At 41.3% G+C, this 21,459-nt stretch overlaps 1 protein-coding gene across 7 annotated transcripts in view; it reads right to left on the minus strand.

Annotated features, from left to right (window-relative positions):
• Positions 1-308: 308 nt before the first annotated feature.
• KCTD20 (potassium channel tetramerization domain containing 20) overlaps positions 309-21,459 on the minus strand; it is a 31,055-nt gene continuing 9,904 nt past the window's right edge. For 3 of the 7 annotated variants that reach the window (XM_049832635.1, XM_049832632.1, XM_049832637.1), the window contains exons 2-8: positions 9,223-9,422; positions 7,660-7,939; positions 6,661-6,763; positions 6,020-6,140; positions 4,860-5,057; positions 4,230-4,340; positions 309-3,622 (exon numbers count right to left, since the gene is read on the minus strand). In XM_049832635.1, coding sequence (XP_049688592.1) covers positions 3,330-3,622; positions 4,230-4,340; positions 4,860-5,057; positions 6,020-6,140; positions 6,661-6,763; positions 7,660-7,939; positions 9,223-9,373 — 1,257 coding nt within the window. In that variant the 5' untranslated portion in view covers positions 9,374-9,422 and the 3' untranslated portion in view covers positions 309-3,329. Of the gene's footprint in view, positions 3,623-4,229; positions 4,341-4,859; positions 5,058-6,019; positions 6,141-6,660; positions 6,764-7,659; positions 7,940-9,222; positions 9,423-13,916; positions 14,998-15,802; positions 17,595-18,355; positions 18,489-21,459 lie in introns of those variants that run through there. The other 4 variants (XM_049832633.1, XM_049832634.1, XM_049832638.1 and 1 more) reach the window with 4 other exon arrangements.

A 21,459-nucleotide genomic window follows, 5' to 3' on the forward strand; every position in this document is an offset into this window, starting at 1 on the left:
TACAGATGCTGCATATTTTGTGGGTTAAATAGTGTCATCTCATACCTGTGCTAGGTGCTGCTTTTAGAACATCACTGCACTGAGTTGGTAAACTTTGAGGTTCTCTCAGTACAAATGGTAGTATTGCAGCTGCTGCACAAGGTTCCTGCCAAATCAACCAGGCTCTGCCTGATGCAAAACTACTAAGGCTTTGAGCTCAGAAGCCACGCTTTATGAAGCGAGGAAACAAAACCTTCTAGCAATCTATCCCTTGCCCATTCTTCTACTCCACATTTAAAACAATTTTTAAAAGAGCCAACCAAGCCACATATAATTTATACTTTAATACAGAAAAGAAACCATACATCTGTAGTTCATACACACCACGGATAACACTTCAGTATATCTAGAATAAGACAAAACTTGATGTTGTACCTGAAGTAGATGACCATGAGAGAAGGAGGAAAAGCAGATGCATACTTTTTCAATTCGGTTTAGTGTTCCAATGGAACTCAGTCTACTAAAAAATAAATAAATTCATCTTTAATTACTTGTGAAAGCCAATAAACTACAGTGGGCTTTTTAGAGTGGTAGAACTACATGGAAATCATAGAAGCTGGATACCTCCATCCCATGCTGAACGTCCAACTGATTACACAGAGTACCAACAAGCTCCTGCAAAGCATTGACAGTCTTTAGCTCTCAGGCAACAGCCTGTTGCAGTTGCCTGTCTGCAATCACTATTTCTAATAAACTGGCCAAATCCTTCAAGAGGCCTAGCTAACACTGGGCTCAGGGACAGACAATGGTGACATTTGTTTTGGCTGAATAGGGTACTTAGCTGTCAGATCCCATAAGGTGCACTGAAGTCAGATGCTCGGCATCCGATGCCTTGACACAGTCCTGTAGGGTAGCGCTCAACAACATGCACGTTTCAGGTCCTGAGAGCAGAACGTGTAAAGTCCAATTCCAAGTCAGCTGGTCAATACCAATACACTTTTACTTAAAACTTACACTGCTGTAAAAATAAATACACAACAAAATTCCAGAGGGCCTGGGGACAAGCTCCATCATTGCTGGACACACAGTCTCACCAGTGCCTTTGCTTGACTTACAGGAACAGCTCATTACCAGCAGGTAATGGGTTTAGTCTGGCCCTTAGCTGGAAGGTTAATGGTCTGTATGTATTCCTTTCTCTACTATAAAAATAGAAATTCATCTAGAGCAGTAATGGAAAGTGATTGCACACTATCTCTGTGCAGATACTGAAGGACACTTCTCTATACTGATCCAATGACACACAGGGAGGATTTTTCAAAAGTAGTCAGGTGGACCTGGGCATCTGAACCCCTGGGACTCTCAGGAGGTCCTGAAGCACTTTTGGAAATCTTCCCATAGGCACTTATAAAAAGAAGAAATCTATTTGCTGCACTTAGGAAAGAAGCTAAGAACAGAAAGACTTCAAATAATGGAACATGTATCCATACAAATGGGAACTAAATATATTGGCAAGTATATGCCTTGGCAGAGATTTTATTACTCTTCACTAAAATGACACTCACAAACCTGCAAGAAAATTTGTGATTGATATTGTCATGTTACTTACATTTAAAAAAAAAACCCCATCCTTAGCAGCACAACAGTAACAGCAATCTTCAATGTTAAGTCTTCCATACACTTTGCAGACAGATAGAGAATAATAGAGATTTGCTTGATGATGCAACCCTGACAACAAAGGATTAAACATTCTAGGGGTAGACTGATTCCTACCTCTATTTTGCCAGGTATGACCAGGTAACTCAATGCTAAGTGTTAACAGGTTTCAACAGCAGTCAATTGCAAGAGCAGAACTGACCTGAACTTAACAACTTTGCAAGGGAGTTATCTCCCTCTTTCTTTTTGAATAGGTTTCAGCTTTTCTTTGCACCAGCACCACGGTTAAGTACTCCGCTTTGTGTATGTAAAATCTATACAGAGCCATCAGAAATGATGGCTTTGTAAGGCAGGCCTGTTCTGGCTGATGTAGCAGCTCGGTCGAGGCAGTACTGAACTCACTGTATGCTAATCAGGGGGTTAAGCAAGCCTACAGGTAACTCCACGCTGCAGGAACAGGACCAGCTAGGCTCTAATATAACTAACTGAGCTAAACCAGCCTGAAGTGTGTCTCTTACAGTCACAGCTTTGTTGGCACTGAATCCAAAATGAACAGAGCCTTAACCACAGACTAGGATAATATATTCAGAGCAGCAAAGGAGAGTTGTTCCCAGGTATGTGTATTTTTTTCTACAGAAGGCTGGTTTACTATTGGTATTTCTTACCTGCCTGACAGCAAAATGGTCCAGTCTGTTCCAAAATGGGAAGAAAGTAGCTGACCATTTACAACCGCAACAGTAGAGTGCTCCTTGGTGAGTCTACAGAAATTTTGACTAAGACTGATGATACCAAGCATTTCACTCAGGTAGTAGACTGTGTGTACTGGGACCTCCTCCACTGGCTTCTGTCTTAGCAGTGGGATGGAGGAGACAACTGAAAGTCTTTAGCATGCACAGTCACCTCTAGAAAGCTTCTTAAATCTAATAAGCTACGAGAGTTACTTTGTTGGTAAAATATCAACTAGTGTCTCTTCTTTTTTGCTTTTTTCTTCAGCATGATCTACTCATTTTACTGAATTTAACAGACAATATCCCTAAAAACAGTGATTCCACCCTATGGAGAAGTATATATGGGAAATTCCTGTGAACAGGCAAATGCTTCCTATTGAACTAGTTCATCTTTCCCTAGAACAGCAGTACAACATGCTGGCTGCAAAGCCAGGTGGCAGTATAAACAGATTCCTCCACATTCTGGATTTTGCTGTCATTCCTCCATACTCAGGATTTTGCTGTCACAACTGTGCTACATTTCTGCTGGTTGATGAAAGAGTATCATCTGTCCTGCTTTGATGTTCGGTCCTTTGTAAGTGATTATCACAAAAGCAAGCTAAGTGCCTAATGGTAAAGGAAAACTTTGTCTTGACAGGCCCAGAATTTCCTCTGATGTCAAACAAGACGTTTCTAAATACTTCTGCTCCTCTTTTAGAAGTTTAGGTAAAATATTCAGCACCCACCAATCTGGAAGCCTTTGTAGTAGAAACAAAAAGCACAATTTCTTTTTGTTTGAGGAGATGTTGCTTTTGATTGCACAATTAGGCTATGGAGTGTGGCTCTTTATTAACATGCTTGAAATATGACAATGTAGTAAGAGCATGAACGAGGATAAAGCACCTTGCAGGAGTCTGTGTTCCATCACCTGGGATGAAACTATGCTGAGATGTTCCAACATCAAGCAGGACTATTCACCCTGAGCCACAACTAATCTGGAAGATCGTTAACAGCCATTTGGGAGAATGGTGCGTTTAGCCTGTCGAGTTCATCTACTTGTGGGGGGTGATGCATTATAACCTCATGGTCCTCTGAAACGTCATCACCCACAGTGACTAGGTTTGTTAGAGATTTGCTCCGAACACACTGGAAATCAACATGACGGCTTTTGCCCTCTTCCTTTTCCCATGACATCTGGATGAATGGCCGTTGAACATAGTTGTATATCACTTCTGACCGGCCACCAGGCCTCCTCTTCACCTTCTCTTTACAGGTGGGATATCCTGAAAACACAGACAGCCAGTCAGTTGCACTACACCCCTTTGACTTGCACAAAGGGACAACAGGATCCCAGAAGAACAGCCAGGCAGGAGTGATTATGGGGGAAGGGGGGGACTTAGCAGACAAATGCTCACATGCCACATTATTGGCTTCCTTTCTTTTCTCCTGGAAAGATGGTGCAGCATTGTGTGTGGTCATATGATCAATGGCTGCACAGCATTACCATTTGGCGAACAAACATAGCTACTACAAAAATAGGAGCCTCCCAGGACAGAGCACAATGTTCTCTAAGCTCCCTAAGGGAACCCTTGGATCAGCAGGCGGAAGTGTTTGACTCCCGTTTCCTGTTTACTCAGTCCTAAAGAGACAAAGGCTTGCTGATACATGCCACACATCTTTCATTTGCCCTTAACTTTTGAGCCTCCTAGCCAATTTCAGTGTAACATGATAGAGGTGAAGGAACATGTCCAGCTTCTACTAGCTTCATGAAAATAAATGCCTAGTAAAACACAGAGCAAAACAGGAAATGCCTAGAGTCCAGAGGAAACCAGGCTTTACTGACTATGGAGTCACCTGTTGTAGAATTTCCTTTCTGAAGAAATACTTTACCTTCAATGCCAATGCGAATATTTTTCAGGCCCCGTTCCTTTAACACAGCTTTTGCAACATCACGGTTCTCAATGTACTTGAAGAATCTGTACAGCTTGGAACTGTAAAGGACTTGAGAAATAAAAAGGGTGATTAGAATCTACAAGGAGGGACCTTCTCCCCATTTTTGACATGCTCAGCTGTGGGGGTGCCAAAAAACAGGTCTGGTTTCCAAGAACTACTTTGGGTATCTGTTCTCATCACTGCAGTTAGCTGCACTTCCTTGGTGGGAGGGTAGTGATGCACATTACAGTCTGGATAGAATGGGTGGTGATGGCAGAGAGTAAAGCAAAGAGTATTCACTCAGTAGGGAGCTGGGAAAAGGCTGAGGGGGAGGCAGCAAACAAAAGGAAAAGATGCAGTGAGTGCTGTCATTACCAATGCAGGCAGTCAGACCAAAGCTCTAACTAGCCAGGTATCCTGCCTCTAGCAGCCGCCAGTTCAGAAGGAACGTACAGAACAGGACTCCATATGACAGCATCTCTTTCTGGAGAAAGACTGCTGTTTGGGCAACAGGTCCTTTCCTTATGGCCACATGTCTGGGTGTGTGTGCTCCACACAGAGACAGGAGCCCCAGGGTAGAGCCCTTACTTTGCGAGTACTCCTCTCCCATTGGAGGTGGATGGTCTTCATCCCAATCCACAGTGTCTTCATCTGTCAGCACGACAATATGGCATTCACGTTCTCCTTTCCTTGCACTATCCACCATTATAGGCAGAATTAGCTCCTCCAGGTAGCTATCGAACTGCTTGTGAGCACCATCATTGGAGAGCTCATGTAACAGAGCACCTAATGAGGCATAAATCATATGATGAGCTTTTTTACACAGCGTGAAAATATGTCCCAGCTCTACACTTTCCAGATACATTCAAGAGCACAGCCTGCATTCTTCTTTAGACAAACTCCTTAACATATGTTCAGATGCATCAACAGTCTCCAGCTCCAGAATTGGCAAAATCAGATATATGAGACTGCATTTCAAATGGAATATAAATTACATGCTAGAACCATTACATTACCATTAAAAAAACCACCAAGGTCCAATCAATACAGCACAACAGTAACAGACTGAATAATTAATTCATTATGACACTTAACTTGAATTTCCAGCAACAACCTCTGTCCTTGAAAGCACATTTTCTGCCTCCTCTGTGATCACTGATCAGAGGACAGGGTAGGAAACTCCACCCAAGGCCTGTGCTACAATACCATATGTCCCATTTCAGTATAGTGCCTTTCACAGATTTGCCTATGTTAAAAGTACTTTTTTTGCCAACATACATACCCAAAAAGCTGCTCCCAATCCCTTCATGACTAGGAACTCTCTACTACTTTCCAACTTTGGTGTCTTTGGTTCCTGCTCTGCCCATCATCCATAAGCTTAAATTATTCATGATTCTCTGGTACATTTTAGATAGGAGTTATAAACCTGCTTTTAGCCTTCATTTTGTTTGGCTGTAACAGCAAGCTTTTCTTCTCAGCCTCTGTTACAAGAAGAGACTAGAATTTTTACAATTTCAATTTGCTTTTTTGGGCACGGTGTCTGCACTCTGCAGGATTCAATCACTTCACTTTGGACTGATGCAGCAAAAAAGGAAGCTGTTTAAATGCAATGCATATGTCAGTCCTAGTGGAGTCCATACCTTTGTGCTCAAACTAAAGCACATGATTAAGCAATGCACTAAGTCAGGATCAGAGTGCTCAACACCATGCAGATGATCTCCTAAGAGCTGATTTCTCTCCATACTTACTTAAATCTTGACATTTGATTGTGTTGAAATCAAAGTTTATGCAGAGGTAATCACATGTGTCTCGAAGGTCTGGGATGGAAATCCCATCAGGGCAGTTAATGATTCCGGTTTTGTAATAATCCTGCAAATAAAAGGACAGTTTTTGGAGAGAAAAATTAAGAATAGCTTGGACTCTGATAATTTTTAATTAGTTCTTTATTTTGTTAACCAACATTTGAGAGTTACAGAGGCTATATATAGCTCTGTGAACAGTAAAACCAGCCCTGCTTGTCCGAGAATCTACGTCTCATTGCAGATCCTCTTGGGTCTGATAAATGGTGAGCTCCAGTTAAAACTTTTCCCATGGCATAGGGTTTCATAACATCTCATATGTAATATGCATTTATATGCAAACACAAGGTCAGGACACAGCTCAGGAACTACAATGGCATGACACAAGAAAGGTAAAAGGCAACATGAACAAATATCTGAAATGATGACTCATACCAAAGTCTATTATAATTAAAAAAAAATAAAATCACAATGCAGAACAGTAATAAAAGAATATGTCCGAGGGGGTATGCAGCTGCCTGGGAGATGGCTCAGTTTTGCACATGTGACAAACAGATTGTTTTTTTTTCAATCTGTAAAAATCTCCTTACCAGCACAGTCCGGAACACAGCTGAGCTAATTCCTTCTGCAATTTCATATTCTCCCTTTTCATTTGGCCTGGTGAAATTATATTCTCTTCCTGGTCCAAACATTCTGAAAAGATAAAAATCTATGTAAGTGCACAAGTGTAGTTAAATGCATTAATTCTAGAGACCAATAGGTGCACTGAGGTTAAACAAAACCAGCAGTGACACATATATGCAGTAACTTGAAACCTATACTCAAATCTCTTACATAGTAAATAAGCACAAGAGCTGTCTCACCTAAGTCTTCCTATAGCTGGACTCTGCCTGTCACTATAGCTACTGTATTGTAAGGAACAAGCCACAGCTCAAAGGAACAGATCATTCAACCCTGGGTTGGAAAATACCCTGGCAATAAAGCCCTTTCACTGAGGCTATGCAAGATAACCATCATACGCCTTTTCACCCCTTGTTTTATAAAATGACCTGTGCAAGGGTCAGTAATCCACCAGATCCTGTCTCCCTGTGGTCAGAGATGGGTGAAAGTGCTGGCAATACAGAAAACAAGTGCTTCTTGTTGCATCAGTGGGCTCCAACCTTTAAGCTACGTTACAGGGAGCTGAGGAACTTCTCTTAATGGGAGAGTATTATAAGATAATAGCAGAAGGGGGATGGAGCATTATCATTTTCCCCATTCTGGAAGGAAATTTATCAGCAGTGAACAGATGTAGTACTTATAAACAAGGCAAACACTTGGAGAGAAAGCAAAAGCAGACCATGTCTAGCTAAAAGTGCACACTGTTTAAGGAAGTGGAATGAAGGGAGTATGTTGTCTAAAGAACTACCAACTCTCTCTACATCTGGTCTTGTCTTCAAGGCCTCACTCACAGCCAAGTTCTGAATGAGCTCAACCTCGCTTCACTTGTGTGTATAGATGAGACTGGAAAACAAACATTAGGGGTTTGTTCCATTTTAGCAACCATTTGACCCCCTTGAGCTATCTTGAAAATAGTGGAAATTACCCACCTTCCCAGCATAGTATCAGGGTGAGCAGTGAAAATCTGTGGATTCACTGCAAAGCGAGTGCCGTCTACCACAAGCGTCACTTTCTCTGGAGCCACTGTTTGCGAATTGCTGCTTGAAGACAAAGTGCCGCATCCATGGCGTTCCTGGGTATTAAAATATTCTGACTGTCTCTTATTTCCATCTTGGAAATGACAGTTGTGTGTGTCTTCAGGAGCAGACAACATGCTACTGATCTGGGGACTTACTGGACAAGCAGTGTGTCGGCATTCAGAATCTAAACCTGAGAGAGACAAATGAATATTGCACAGGTAAGATATAATTTATTGAAAAACATCATGTCATAGTAACACTTAGTACTGTAATGACAAAACTGAGTCATACAATAACAAAGGATGTCAATATACCTAACTGTCAGAGTAATGTTATATGACATAAAATTAGACTGCATTTTCAAATTGAGCCAGCAGTTGGGTTTTGGATAAAAAATTTCCCAAATGAACCATTGTCCTGGTTTCAGCTGGGATAGAGTTAATTGTCTTCCTAGTAGTAGCTGGTATGGTGCTATGTTTTGAGTTCAGTATGAGAAGAATGTTGATAACACTGATGTTTTCAGTTGTTGCTAAGTAGCGTTTAGTCTAAAGTCAAGGATTTTTCAGGTTCTCATGCCCAGCCAGCGAGAAAGCTGAAGGGGCACAAGAAGTTGGCATAGGGCACAGCCAGGGCAGCTGACCCAAACTGGCCAAAGGGGTATTCCACACCATGTGACGTCACACTTAGTATATCGACTGAGGGGAGTGGGGGTGGGGGATCGCCACTTGGGGACTAGCTGGGTGTCGATCGGCGGGTGGTGAGCAATTGCACTGCACATAATTTGTAATTCCAATAATTTTATTATTGCTGTTGTAATTTTATTAGTGTTATCATTATCATTATTAGTTTCTTCTTTTCTCAAACGTTTTTATCTCAACCCACGAGTTTTACTTCTTTTCCTGATTTTCTCCCCCATCCCACTGGGTGGGGGGGGAGTGAGTGAGCAGATACGTGGTGCTTAGTTGCTGGCTGGAGTTAAACCATGACAACCATGATGATATGTCTTGTTAAAGCAAGATGGATTCAGTGTGTAAAGAGCAGGAGCACAGGAATTAAACAAGGCTAGAAATATAGACCCACAGATGCCAGGTATTGACATCTACTCTCACAGGAAAGCTGGAGCAGAAGCACACACCACACTAAAGGTGGTTTAAGCCAGGAGTGCTTGATGCCCAGTTCATGGTGGGCACACAGCTCATCAGGACTGTCCAGCTAGTTTCAGTTTATCTGTTCAGGGACAACCTCAGAAAGAGCTGCAAGTTGGCCAGGATGTGATGGTCTTGCCAAGACAGCAAGACCCTAAACTCTGCTGTGGACCTTTGTCCTTTAGAACAGCCTGGCAAAGGCAGGGTACGTACATTCTGCACTCCCCAGTGCAAATTGCCTTGGGAATTTTTCCAAAACATAACACCTCTCAAAAAAAAAAAAAATTCTCCCTTAAAGATAACTATAAGGTAAAGACATTATCCTTACCCTCAGTCCTGGGAACTGCAGCAGGGCTGTGACCTCCTAGCACCACATTACTTTCTTCTGACTCATGGACTGCTACAGTTACGTTTTCCACAGAGCGATTGGAGTCCAGATTTCTTGACCAGTCTGTCCCACCAGCGCAGTTAATATTCATGCTGGGCCTCCGTGATGTGAGGAGTTGGTTGCGTTTCCTAAGAGAAGAGCTAGGAGAGAAAATACCAGGTGGTTAGTTTTGGAAGAAACTCCCAAGCAATGAAGATCAAACTGGGCTTCAGAGAGGCTTATGATGCTAGTCGTGTCCCTACACTAACCTAGCAAAGGGGGAAGGAAAAGGTTTTAAAGTAACCAGGGGTCTATTTCATCTATAAACCTTTGCTTTTTTAAAAGTAAGTCGAATGCCACTGATGTCTTTAGATCACATGTGTGTTCCTGCAAATACCTTCCTGGCAACTGTCTGACATCCAGACCACTAGAGCCCTTTAAAAATGTTTATATATCTCTCAATTCCCAGCACTGGCAAAATGAGCTCTGCAACATGGCAATACCCTGATACACAACATTTTCCCAGTTAACAGCTCAGGCATTGCCTCTTAACCACTCTGAGGTCTGACTAGGAGGTTCTCTACTCCCAGTCATTGTTTGGTTTGGTTTTGGTTTTTTTGTCTTCCTCCTCCTTGATTTATCCCCCTCCCATCATATTGTGCTCACCCCACTATTTAACCCAACATAGTCCTACAACAAATCCTCATACCACATAAACCAGCCATGACTGCAGCAGCCTTATATCCATTGCACCCTGGCTCAGTCCAATACATACAATGCTTTAACCAATGCCATTCAAATCTTAAATGTTCTTTCAGCATATGCACAGAGACATCTTCCATTTTTGCTGTTTGGCCATTTCACTCAAGTGAAATTCTTCTTCCCTGTTCCTATCTTTAAGACCCACTTCACTCCTTTGTATCTCCTAGCACTGACCCTTTCCCTCATTCTCTCTTTGGCATGTATTTTGTCCTGCTATTGCCTTGGACAAAAACCAGCTCTCCTTTCTTGGCTTGAAGTGTTTTGCTTTCACTCTTTCAAACATAAACCACCAATTTTCTCATTAATGAATTTTCCCAATTTCCCCCCTGCAGAACAATTGTCCTATGTCTTTTTCTTGAATGAATTAAGACTCCAGGGCCCGCGGGTGCCATCTATAAAGCATGGCAGAACACAGACATGGCTAGATACAAACCAGATAAAATACAGCACTAATAAAAGAACAAAATGCCAAATAAAAGTTGGCGAGTTTTCTGGTCAGGACCTGCTGAGGATGAAAGCCTTAATGAGCAGTTCAGTGGTGGGCTTCAAGTCCATCATTACTGGCAGTCAGTGTAAGCATTTAATTCTTAATTAGAAATTTAAAAAAGGAATAACAATTCCTTCCCCTTGTCCCATAAAACAAATACTAAGTTGCCAGCATTATTATATCTGTATATTTTTAGAAAGTCTGTTGCTTACGCATCATGTGATATTCATCAGAAGGAAGATTTTTGGCAACAGCAAAGCCATGTGAAAAGCTGCTATATTCTTTCCTTTTTTAAAGGCCCTGGCTGGCTGGTAGGAACAGCAACACGAGGAGCCTGTGAGGCTCATCTTAGTTCCAGCAAACTTAACAGTGTGCAGTGCATCACTATCCACCTTGCCTCTCACCAAATACCCAATCTTGGCTCAGAAAACTCCCTCTCCTGACGCTTTCCAGGCTGCTTTCTTGGGCCAACTGCACTGATTGCCTGGACCCCGGAGAAAGCCCCTCATCTGTCCCATCAGAAACCCAGCAGTCCCCGTGAATGCTGCCTTGCTTTTGTTCACATCTGAACAAATCCATCCCCTTTTGCCTGAGCTAAGGGCAACACAAACTACCTCTGAATAAACCTGTGCCACCTTTTACCCTCTTCTCTTGTGTGTCAGACCAGCAAAGAGGTAGCAAGGAAGGCCAGCAGGCTGCTCTTGGGCCATGGGCAGTGGGACACGGGTGTGTGGAATCCCCAGTATCCAAGCAGAACATACCAATTGCATGTGCAATGCACCAACTGCCCCACTCATACAACTGCAGGACAAACCTACTATCCCAGGAATATAAGTGAGTAAACACACAGAATATGCAGAAAATACTCTTTAAAGTAACCCCAAATATGCAAACCCACATCCTGTACATTGATAATTTCATTGATACATTGATAATTTCAAACATAGCAACAAAAATGCAACCATTCCCCTATTTCGTACAGTCTATTTCAATTATTGTGAGAAAATTTCGAGTTTTCCAGGCTGCAAATGTTAAACTTTTTATACAATTAATATTGTGGTTTCAAACACATTCACTGAACTCCAAACATTGTAATTATGCTGTACTTTTTGACCAAAATGCTTTAAAATTTGGTAAATGCACAGAAAGCTAAAACATAATTTTTAAAACTGCAGTTTGATTGAGTTAGGCAAAAGTGTTTTGAGATGGGGAAGAAAATATCCTTGTCGAGTGGATATGTAATCATCTTGGGATAGCCCTTAAGAGGCTCCTTAAGAGGAGTCGTCGTTGAGACTAGCTAGCTGTCAGGAAGAACACAAACAGCGTACTGGGCTGTGTCTCAGGAACTCTCCCCTTCCCTGGCAACTTTTCTGTATTAAAACAAGCTCCATGATAAAACTGAGATGCTAACACACTCGGGAACAGAATTTGCTCTATGAGCTGACAAGAACTCTATTAAGAAAACTTGATAAGCATAAAATTTACTACTTAGGCCTCTTTCTTTCAGGAGTGCTCCATTGCTGCAGTTCCGCCAATAAGCTCCACTTGCGCTGTCTGAACAGTCTCTCGATTATTTAATACATTACTTAACAGAGAGGAGGATTTAGGCAGGGAGTCAGATCAATAAGCAGTTTATACCCAGGCAAACAGCAACTTTATCGAGGGACGCTTACATTCCATAACTTCACAAGAGGCCTGCCTTATAAGCCCTTTTTAAGTGATGTCAAACAGCACAAAACACCTACAGACTGAATTTTCACAACCATCAGATTGGGTTTGATGAATGTTGCAATCTTTGTTCATCACCTTAAGCTCCGAATTAAAGCACAGTTCAAGGGACCCTGAGTGCCATTCAGTGGAGTCCTCTACTACAATATCTCAGAGATTATTTATAGAACTATCATCAGATATGCAGGAACTACAATACGTGAATTTTCCCTGATCATTTCCCCCCATTTTTCGGCTTAATCTGCTAAGCAGGATTTTTAGGAAAAAAGTCCCAGTGTTTGACACCTTTCTGCTCATTCTTTTCTGTTACACTAAGTTTAGCACCAGTGAAAAGTGCTAAAAACTGCAGCGATGGGAAGATTCAGAAACAGATGCTCTTCGCAGTTGTGGTGGCTCTTGCAAGCATCAGATCTGACTTTCCTCATTAAATCTATGGGAAGCTGAATGTTCAGTCCTGCTGATAATCCAACTTGGGCCAGGCTAATGGCATTTTCTTGTCTTCTGTCCCCTCTTGGCATGCCCAAATCCTACACATTACAAGTCAGCAGAATTGAGGTTTTAAAGGATTCCTTTAGCACATCTGGCTGGTACAATAAATACCCAAACTAGTCATTTAACATGACAAATATATTGCCATCACGCATACAACCCAGTAGGGAAACTAGTACATAAAGACTTCAGAAGGCCACACTCATGCCTGACCAGTTTACAAATGTCCTGGTCTCCTTTCATGCCCAGGATCAAGGTGAACTACCCGTGGTGAGAATGAATACCTATAAATAATAATTAGCACTATTCATCTTCAAAGCTTTTTACAAATATTAACTGCTCATTGCTCCTAACAGCCCTGGGAAGCACCGCAGGGAATTCTTTTATGAGAAAAAACAGGCACACAGAAAAAGAGACATAATCTTCAGGACCAGCCAAAGTATCACGTCCACTAACTAAGTGTTACACACTGACTTTTAGCATGTTCACTACTCAAGCTCCCTGGCCATGCACCAGCAATTACCCTGTGGTTAGCAGGACAAACACAAGCAGGTTACCATTTTCTTCTGAGGTCTGTTTCCATGCACGTTTCTACCCTCTGGTAAGCATAAATTGGCTGGTACCACAGAATTGATCATGAGCAGTAAATGAGCACCTTGATTTCTTAGCTCACTTCTCAGTAACTTGTTTGTATGCTCAGAGCCTGAAGGACCAGGTAGGGACCAGGCTGTAGAGGAACTGAAGACTCATGGCTTGTGGACAGCTGGATTTTGGGAGCTGGGAACTCATGAATATCAAAAGCCCAGTGTCACATTCAGCACTAAAGATCAGAGAAAGAGTCCTAAATAGGCTGTGATTTTTTTTTTTTTTTTAAAGGAAATCAGCATCACAGCCAAAAATCAAAATTCACACCTGACTCTGGCTGTTGGTTTTGCCTAACTTGGAGCATGTAGGTTCCTCCTCCCTCCAGAACATGACAATGTTAAGAATGAGCTGTGCAACTGAACAAGCATCTCTGTTCTCCAAACCATGTGCTGATAGTCACAGTGAAGTCATCTTTATTTAAACTTGTTTAGAGCCAACACTTTTGTTGAGAGAAAAATATGGAGGTGATTTTTTTTTTTTTTAAACACAAACTGGAAACAGTTTTTAGCAGCAACGCATCTTTGACACAAGTCATGCTACAAACCTTTTGCAGAGATAAAGAGGCTGATCCTTGTTCTATGTAATTCTTGAGAAAGAAGGAAGTGTACTGGAATGTAAAAAGGCTGGGAGGATCTTCAGCACATTATTCTTCCCCACCCTAACGAATCTGAGGAACATCCAAACCCATTTCCCAAGGTACATAGTTCTCACCCAGCTACTGGAAGGAGCTGAATGGCTTATCTTGTACAGACCAACATAAACAGTACATAGGTGATGTGTGCAAAGAAAAGAAACTCAAATACAGTAACGTGTCCAGTAGAGAAAACCCATTTAGATGTAGGTCATTTTATTAAGCAAAAGGTAACAAAAGCATCAGTACAGACTTGCTGGTTTCTAACTTTTTATTGTATTACTTGTTCCTTATCCTTACCCTTGGGATTTTTTTTTTTTTTCAAAAGAGCCATTATAAAATATTTAGGTATCAAGTTTGCAGAACTTCAGAGAAATGTCAAAGAAAAATCATGAAAAGCTGAGCTGTCAAAATCCATGAAGAGTAAAGCCCTTTACTGTAACATCTGACAGCTTATGCACTGCTTCACTGTCATCTGGCATGACAAGAAGGAAGTCATAAGAGAGTAAAAATAGTAGAAGTGAGTAACCTTATTTCACCATTCGGTTTGCAAATGGCGAAGACAGACCAGCACATTGATGGAGTGAATCAGATGGTTAGCAATCTTCCACTCTTCCTAAACCACAGCGTAACCACGATGACTTAAATAAAACTCCAAACAACTCATTTTTAAGGAGACAACACTCCTGTAAATCTACAAAAACATTCCCATGTACAATTATTCTCAGAAATATGAGCAAGCAGGAAACACGCGTATGCAGGGTGTGCCTGACCTAATTCTACAGTCTACTACTTTAGACCAAGACTTATTTCTAATATAATTGCACGCCTTTCAAAAAAGTTTAGCCTTGCTTTAATTTCCTAAAAGATATCCTTGGAACACGTCAAAAGTGTCTCTAAACATAAAGGCAGAAAAACAAATTAGCAATGATTGAATTCCTCCTCTGGAGAGAAAAAGAGAAATCTCACAGGCTTAAGATAAATAATGAGAAGCATTTCCTGTACGAAAGGATTAGCAAATCAGTATAGGGTATGTCTAAACCACAACGGGGGTGCAGCACAGAGATACTCAAGCCAGGAGAGATCCGCTGGCCAAGGCTTCGCTGTGCCATACACAACGTGTGGATTTGTCAGTCGGAGGCCAGATGCAGTCTAGCTGTTTCAGTCCTGTACCTCGCTGAGTGAGTTAACCTGGCCTCTCTCATGTAGTAGTCGCCACTCACATTCATCTTCTCTCAGCTGGTCTGCTCTTGTGCACCCTATACAATTTTGGAATTTGGTTAAGTGAAAAAGCAGTGATTAAACTTGCTATGAAAAAATATCATATTGGCAAGTAGGCAGCAATCCAACTTTCTAATTTTCATAAAAACTATTTGGTTTTGATCATCAGATGCATACTTCCCCAGAGAGAAGGAGGAAGAGAAAAATAACTATACTGCTTGTCAGCTCAGTTCAGTGGCAATAAAAATTCCCCAGTCATAGGGAAGCATACCAGAGGGCTGTGCAGAATGAGAGTAATCTAACCGTTAGAAAGAAAAGCAAAAAGTAAAGCTTTCTGCTCTGTTAAAGATTAAGAACAGATCTCAGGTCTCATTCTGTAAATATGAAGGAAATCCACTGAAAACAGCAGGTTTTAATTTGCATGAATGACACGAGTCAAACCCTAGGAATTTTGGCCCCAGCTTCTGTTCATTCCCACACCTGTAACTTGGGAGTCCTTGGGAGTCCCTGAAGATTTTAAAAGATCAAATGGAGAAAGTAGGGAAAGGAAACAGCGTAGAAGGGCACAGGAAAAAAACCTGCCAGGTGGTGCCTGCTCTAGTCTCAACGGAGCCTCCTGTCTTATGCTCGGCTTTGTTCCCTTCTGCATTCCCAGTAAGAGGGAAACACAGCACCATTAGGAAATTGGAAAAGACAAAGTATAAAACCTGCCTATTAAAAAACAATTTCAGTATCAATTGTATAAAAAACTCCCCTAGAGTTTAAAATGTAAGAAGCTACCTTGCCTTTTACAAGTTGCTGGGAGTAAACACAAGCCTGTCGATTCTTTATCTACTAAAAAATAAAAGCGAGTGATGGGCCCACATTATCAGTATTGCAGCATTTACATTTGAAGAAAGTCAATTCCAAAGCAATGACACATCCTGCTTTTAAATCCTACTCCTTGCTTTTGGCCAAATTCTACAGTCTTTAAAGATTTTAAGATTCGGAGGCTCTCTCATTCTCATAGCAGGTGGTTTTTTTGGTCTTTGGTTTTTTTAAAAGCATTTTTCCAGTCGTCAGGTACAAATCTGGTTCCTCGTTACTACTTCTCTTTTAACCGTAAGACTTGTCTAGATCAGTTTTTATCCTCTTCCAGAAGGTGAAGGGCCATGTGTGAAGTCTCACATAAGCAGGGAAGCTGGTGTCACCAGGCTGCCCTGGGCAAGTGTACCTTCTAGCACACGGGTCTGAGCCCCAGGCACTGCCCTGTGTGGCTGAATCAAACAAGGGATGCTCGAATCAACATAACACTTGACAGGTCTGAGGTTGGCCACTCACTGGCACCTGTAGATATGCCTGTACCACAGGAGAACAACATAAAAGTGCATTCACCCAGATTGCATCAGATAGAAAATCTACCTGGAGCCTTTAACATGCTTTTCTCATACCTACTAATGATCCTTGTTTCATTTTGCGCTATAGACGCAAACATATCCAGACAATAAAAGGCTGATGTATAGGTTGAACTAGCACAGGCATATTACAAAAGGCTTTTTGCTTGTTATGAAATAACTCTATCAATATGCAGAGGAATCATTTTCCATCTGGCTTCAAAATATAGGTGGAAAATAACGTCCAGCAGGACTGATGCAATGCAGGACAGCCTGCAAATTCTGGCAAGAGACAGCAAGAAGGCTGATGAAATGCTTGATTGTTTTCTCCTATTCTGTGCATAGAGCTTCACTGTTAGGAAAGTTTACAGACTTACTCGTCTACTTGAGTCTTAACAAAAATCCACTGTTTCTACAAATGCAATTCAAAACTACAGTCTGCAGTACAGTTTTCATGGTTTAACACCGCACATCCACACCTTGATTTAAGACCCATGGTTCACCAGGTCCTCCTGTAACTGCCAGCACCTCATTTACAAGCTGAAAGCTCGCATCATTGCTGATGGCACTGACCCACACATCAGCACCCCACACTGACAGCATCATTTATTTTGCCAACTTATAATCACGAAGACTAATACATGCAGAAAAATCATTGAGATTTATTAACCTGAAGTAACCTATTATAGGCTTTTCCAAAATACTAAAGTTATACTGTGGCTGCCTCATCAACTGGAATAGATGAAGTGCATCCAGTAATGTCCTACCATTGGGTGTCTTGGAAGGGAACAAAATTTCTGAATAAGGCAACAGGTTAATGCTTTGCTAGGGCTACTTCCCTCCCTGTAAGGCTCAAAGTACTAGTGTTAAAAGAGCACAACCAGGCAACCTATAAAGGCTATTTCCACTATTCACACTATTGGGTTAAAGACAGTCATCTGAAAAATTATAGTTCTTATATTTGATCCTCATAAAGAGCTTCTTAACACTGTAGTAATGGCAGCTTTGCTAGCGCTATCTGATTAAATTCAGTCAGCAATTTAAATAAAGCTGGCCATGCCCATATAGAATATAGACCTCCTTTCTAGGCAGAAGGATGGAGTATGCAGATCTGATCAGGGTAAGGGGAAAAACTCTGGTGAAAGATGAACTGTTGCAAATATAACCAGGATATTCTTCTCTAGAGACAGGACAAACTAATGTTCCCCTGTTAAAATACAGAATACTGAGCTAAATAAAGTTTTAAGCCAGGTGACACCTTGGAGTTACACTGTCTTCACCTGCCTTAGATTAAGCTACAAATACTTATGTGAAAATCTGCAACAGTAGCAGCAGAAATATGAGTTTTGCCCTGTGTTCTCTGTTCCACCATTTTCTGCAAAACTACTTACAAAGCTTTCAAAAAAACCCCCATGTTTCAACAAAGCATAAAACCAAGACCTGCCTTACCCCTTTAGATTTTAAAATGCTATTTTCTTTCTCAATTTTTCTTCTTAGGCAGTTAAATCTAACTTGGTTTCAAATTCACACAATTTCAATTCCTACATCTACACTACAAGAATTCAAGCTTCTCAATTATAAGCTATACAAAAAAGCATAAGGACAACAGTATTTCTGAGAAAGCTCTAACCCCGAGTCCAATATACCTGCAGACATCAGAACTTCTGAACAGAAATAATCACCCACGTTTCCTATTGTAACTCTAGAGCAAACCCTCTGCCAAGCACCCCCTCTCAAACACCACAGCTCCTTACTTACTGGCGGCTCATGTGTTCTCAGTGCTACCAACACCAATATCCTGAAATCCTTCTTTAACAGAGGGAAGCACTAAGTCACAACAAAGCTACAGAGTTTAAACTGTTTGTGCAGCAATGGTCACTCCCCCAAAGCCCAGATGTCTGATTCATGTAAATATTTCAGCTTAAAAGTCCTCGACCCATCCCTCCCAGCTGATTCATGAAAAGTTTGAATCTAAAAAAATCTGTACTGTAACAAATAGCTTTACATTAAGCCTCCTCTTTTCAGCAAAAGGCCCCCCCCCCCCCCCCCCCAATCTCTCTCTCCCCAGATTCCTGGTTCAGGCACAGTTTTATTAAACCCTTGATGCCATATGCTTAAACACACTCCTGCCACTCATCTGCCACACATCCCTTACGCAGGCAGAAAGGAATTAACTACCAGAATTTCTGAATATGTACATAACCATGTGCACACAGATTCCCAAGTCCAGAAGACCTTGGACTTGGGCCCAAACAAACTTACAGTAACTGAGGATAAAGTGAGTTATTTTGATATGTCAATGCCCGCGCAATGCATTGCAGAGGCATTACACATTTACGTCACCTGGAAATGTTACCCTTTACCAGTTCAAATATTAAATCAATCTATTATTCTGTTGTTCTTAATGCTTTCCCCTAAGATATATCTTGATTGCTCAGAGACTGCTCCAAACACAGATTCACAGAACAATAGAATTAAATGTATCACATATCATGAATAATATATAAATTTTAATGCAAAGAGAACCTGAAGAAGTAGGAAACTATTTTCATCCTGACTCATGCTAGTGATAAAGCATATGTGTGTACTGACAAGCTTTAAAGTCTGAACAGTACATAGCACCTAAATAGATTAATGAAAGATGCCTTAAGAGGTATCTTAAAAACAAACCATACAATCCAACATAGTAACAAGTTCTCACTAATTTACTAACTCATCTTTGCACTGTACATACATATAATATATTGCAAGCACTTGGTTTGGGGGCAAGCTTTTGATTCTTTAATGCCCAATTCTCTAGTCTATCTAGATATAGGTGCAATAAAGCACCTGTAGACTGTTAAAGAGTTTGGGGGGAACCTAAAGAAAGAGAAACAGCCTCTAATCACTAAGGCATATTGTCCCACGCAAGGTGAGGCAGGTTGCCATCATTCAGGACTATGAAAATCCACACAGAGCACACAATGCTCAAGATCAAGGCAGCTTGTTACACTTTTAAAGCATGCAGTAGAGCATTCATCCCCCAAATCACCAAGGAAATGACAGCACGGTATAAATGAACACTTCAGCTCACTCTTGAGGGACTGAACACATCATAAACCCCTCCTGTCTCCTTCACCACAGTGGCCTTAGGAGAGCCAGAAACTGCACAGTGGCTGAAGCCCAGTACTTAGAGCTGTTGCCCCCACCACCTGCAATTCTGGCCTGCAACACAGGGTCCCAACACCAACACACAGAGCCTGCAGCACCACAAAGGCTAAACTACCCTGTTTGCTTTTAGCATAGCAACTGGCCAGTGTGGATCCTCTTGAGATGAGGATCACTGTATTAATCAGTATATTTTGAAATATACAACAGTTTTAATATGAATGGTTTATTTTACAGCAGAATATCTATAGAGAGAATATTCAGACTAAAAAAAATTCCTCTCCTTCCTTACTGAGCTTTTGGTTTCCTACAAAAGTTAGTTGATGTTTCACCCATAGCAAAAAGCACTTACTTGCTTTGACTCTTATTTTAGAAAGGCTGCGAGCAGCTTAAAACTCCACCTTCCTTCTCTGGAAGGGATCCCAACAAGTAACTGCTCACTCATTCCCAGCTCATCTGCTACAACTCCAACTGCCATTCATTTTTAACCAATGACATGGCAGCAGCTTGAAAAACTAACAATAGATGGCAGATTTTTGAAAGTTGAATACAGTTACTGTAGCTATTCACCAAAGAGATTTCAGAGTAACAAAGCATACAGCACCAAAAAAAACCCAAATAAAAAACAACCAGGGAAGCGGCATACTGTTCAATTAAATGCAATTAAATTTGAAAGTAAATATTCCCATCTTGAAAAAGCATTTCATCTGTACTACAGTCAGGAGGAGCTCAGTGCTTACTGACGTTAACCTGAGTAAGTTCTGATATACCTATACACCTCTGCCTCCATTTCAGGGCCTGAAGGAGGGCTGTGCAAGGGACACGGGAATGGGAAGAGGGCACAGCAGAGCAAGCCACCCCTCTACCAGCAGCACAGGGCGCTGGTGCTCTGGGCCAGGCATTGCGGTCACCGATTAAAGGTTCAGCAGCAGTTTGCGTCTAGTGTGGAAGAACAGAACCAGGCTTGGTAAAACTCAAGTGTCATAACCGAGCACAGGAGATCTTTACCTAACTTTGGTACAAGACTGGCTGGCATGAGATCCCTGCCAGGGTAATTATCCTGCACTGCCATATCTCACCGCAACAGTCAGCAGGACAAGTCGCTGGAAGCCAGTTCAGATAAAGCCACTGAAGCTACAGCTGTACTGTCTGGGCGAAGGGCTGAGACACTCCTTACGAGCAGAGGCACAAGCAAAATGAAGACTATCAGCATGGTCTGTAGGAACAACAAAGTTCTCTGAACCAAGCAAGTTGTTTAATTTACATTAAGATAGAGACAATAATAAAAAGCAAAACAAAATAAGGCCTACCTTTTAGAGTGCAGCCGCATTAGTAAACTGCAAATAATACTAAAGTAATCCGAAATCAAAATAAACAGAAGAGTTTTGTTTAGCACAACTGCAGCTCATCAGGAAAACACATCTTGATGTATTTTTAGGGAGGCAAGTGCAGGGGCTAAAATTGCAGCTAGGTAAAGCCAACCATTAGCACTCTGTCAATTTATGTCAGCAGAGAACTTGATACCTTATTTTCAAGAACTGAAAAACATCTTGCTCAAGATTTCAAAATAACTGTGGTTTACAATAGTACATTGGCAAGACACCTCTTCCTTTGTTTACATGTCTGGATAAATATTTTACATGTCAAGCATAGTTATAACACTTTCTAAGAATATTCCATTACATTCTTTCTTATGTGACTAATAATTCTTTCAC

Source organism: Accipiter gentilis, chromosome 29, assembly GCF_929443795.1.
Source record: "Accipiter gentilis chromosome 29, bAccGen1.1, whole genome shotgun sequence".
NCBI lineage: Eukaryota > Metazoa > Chordata > Aves > Accipitriformes > Accipitridae > Astur > Astur gentilis.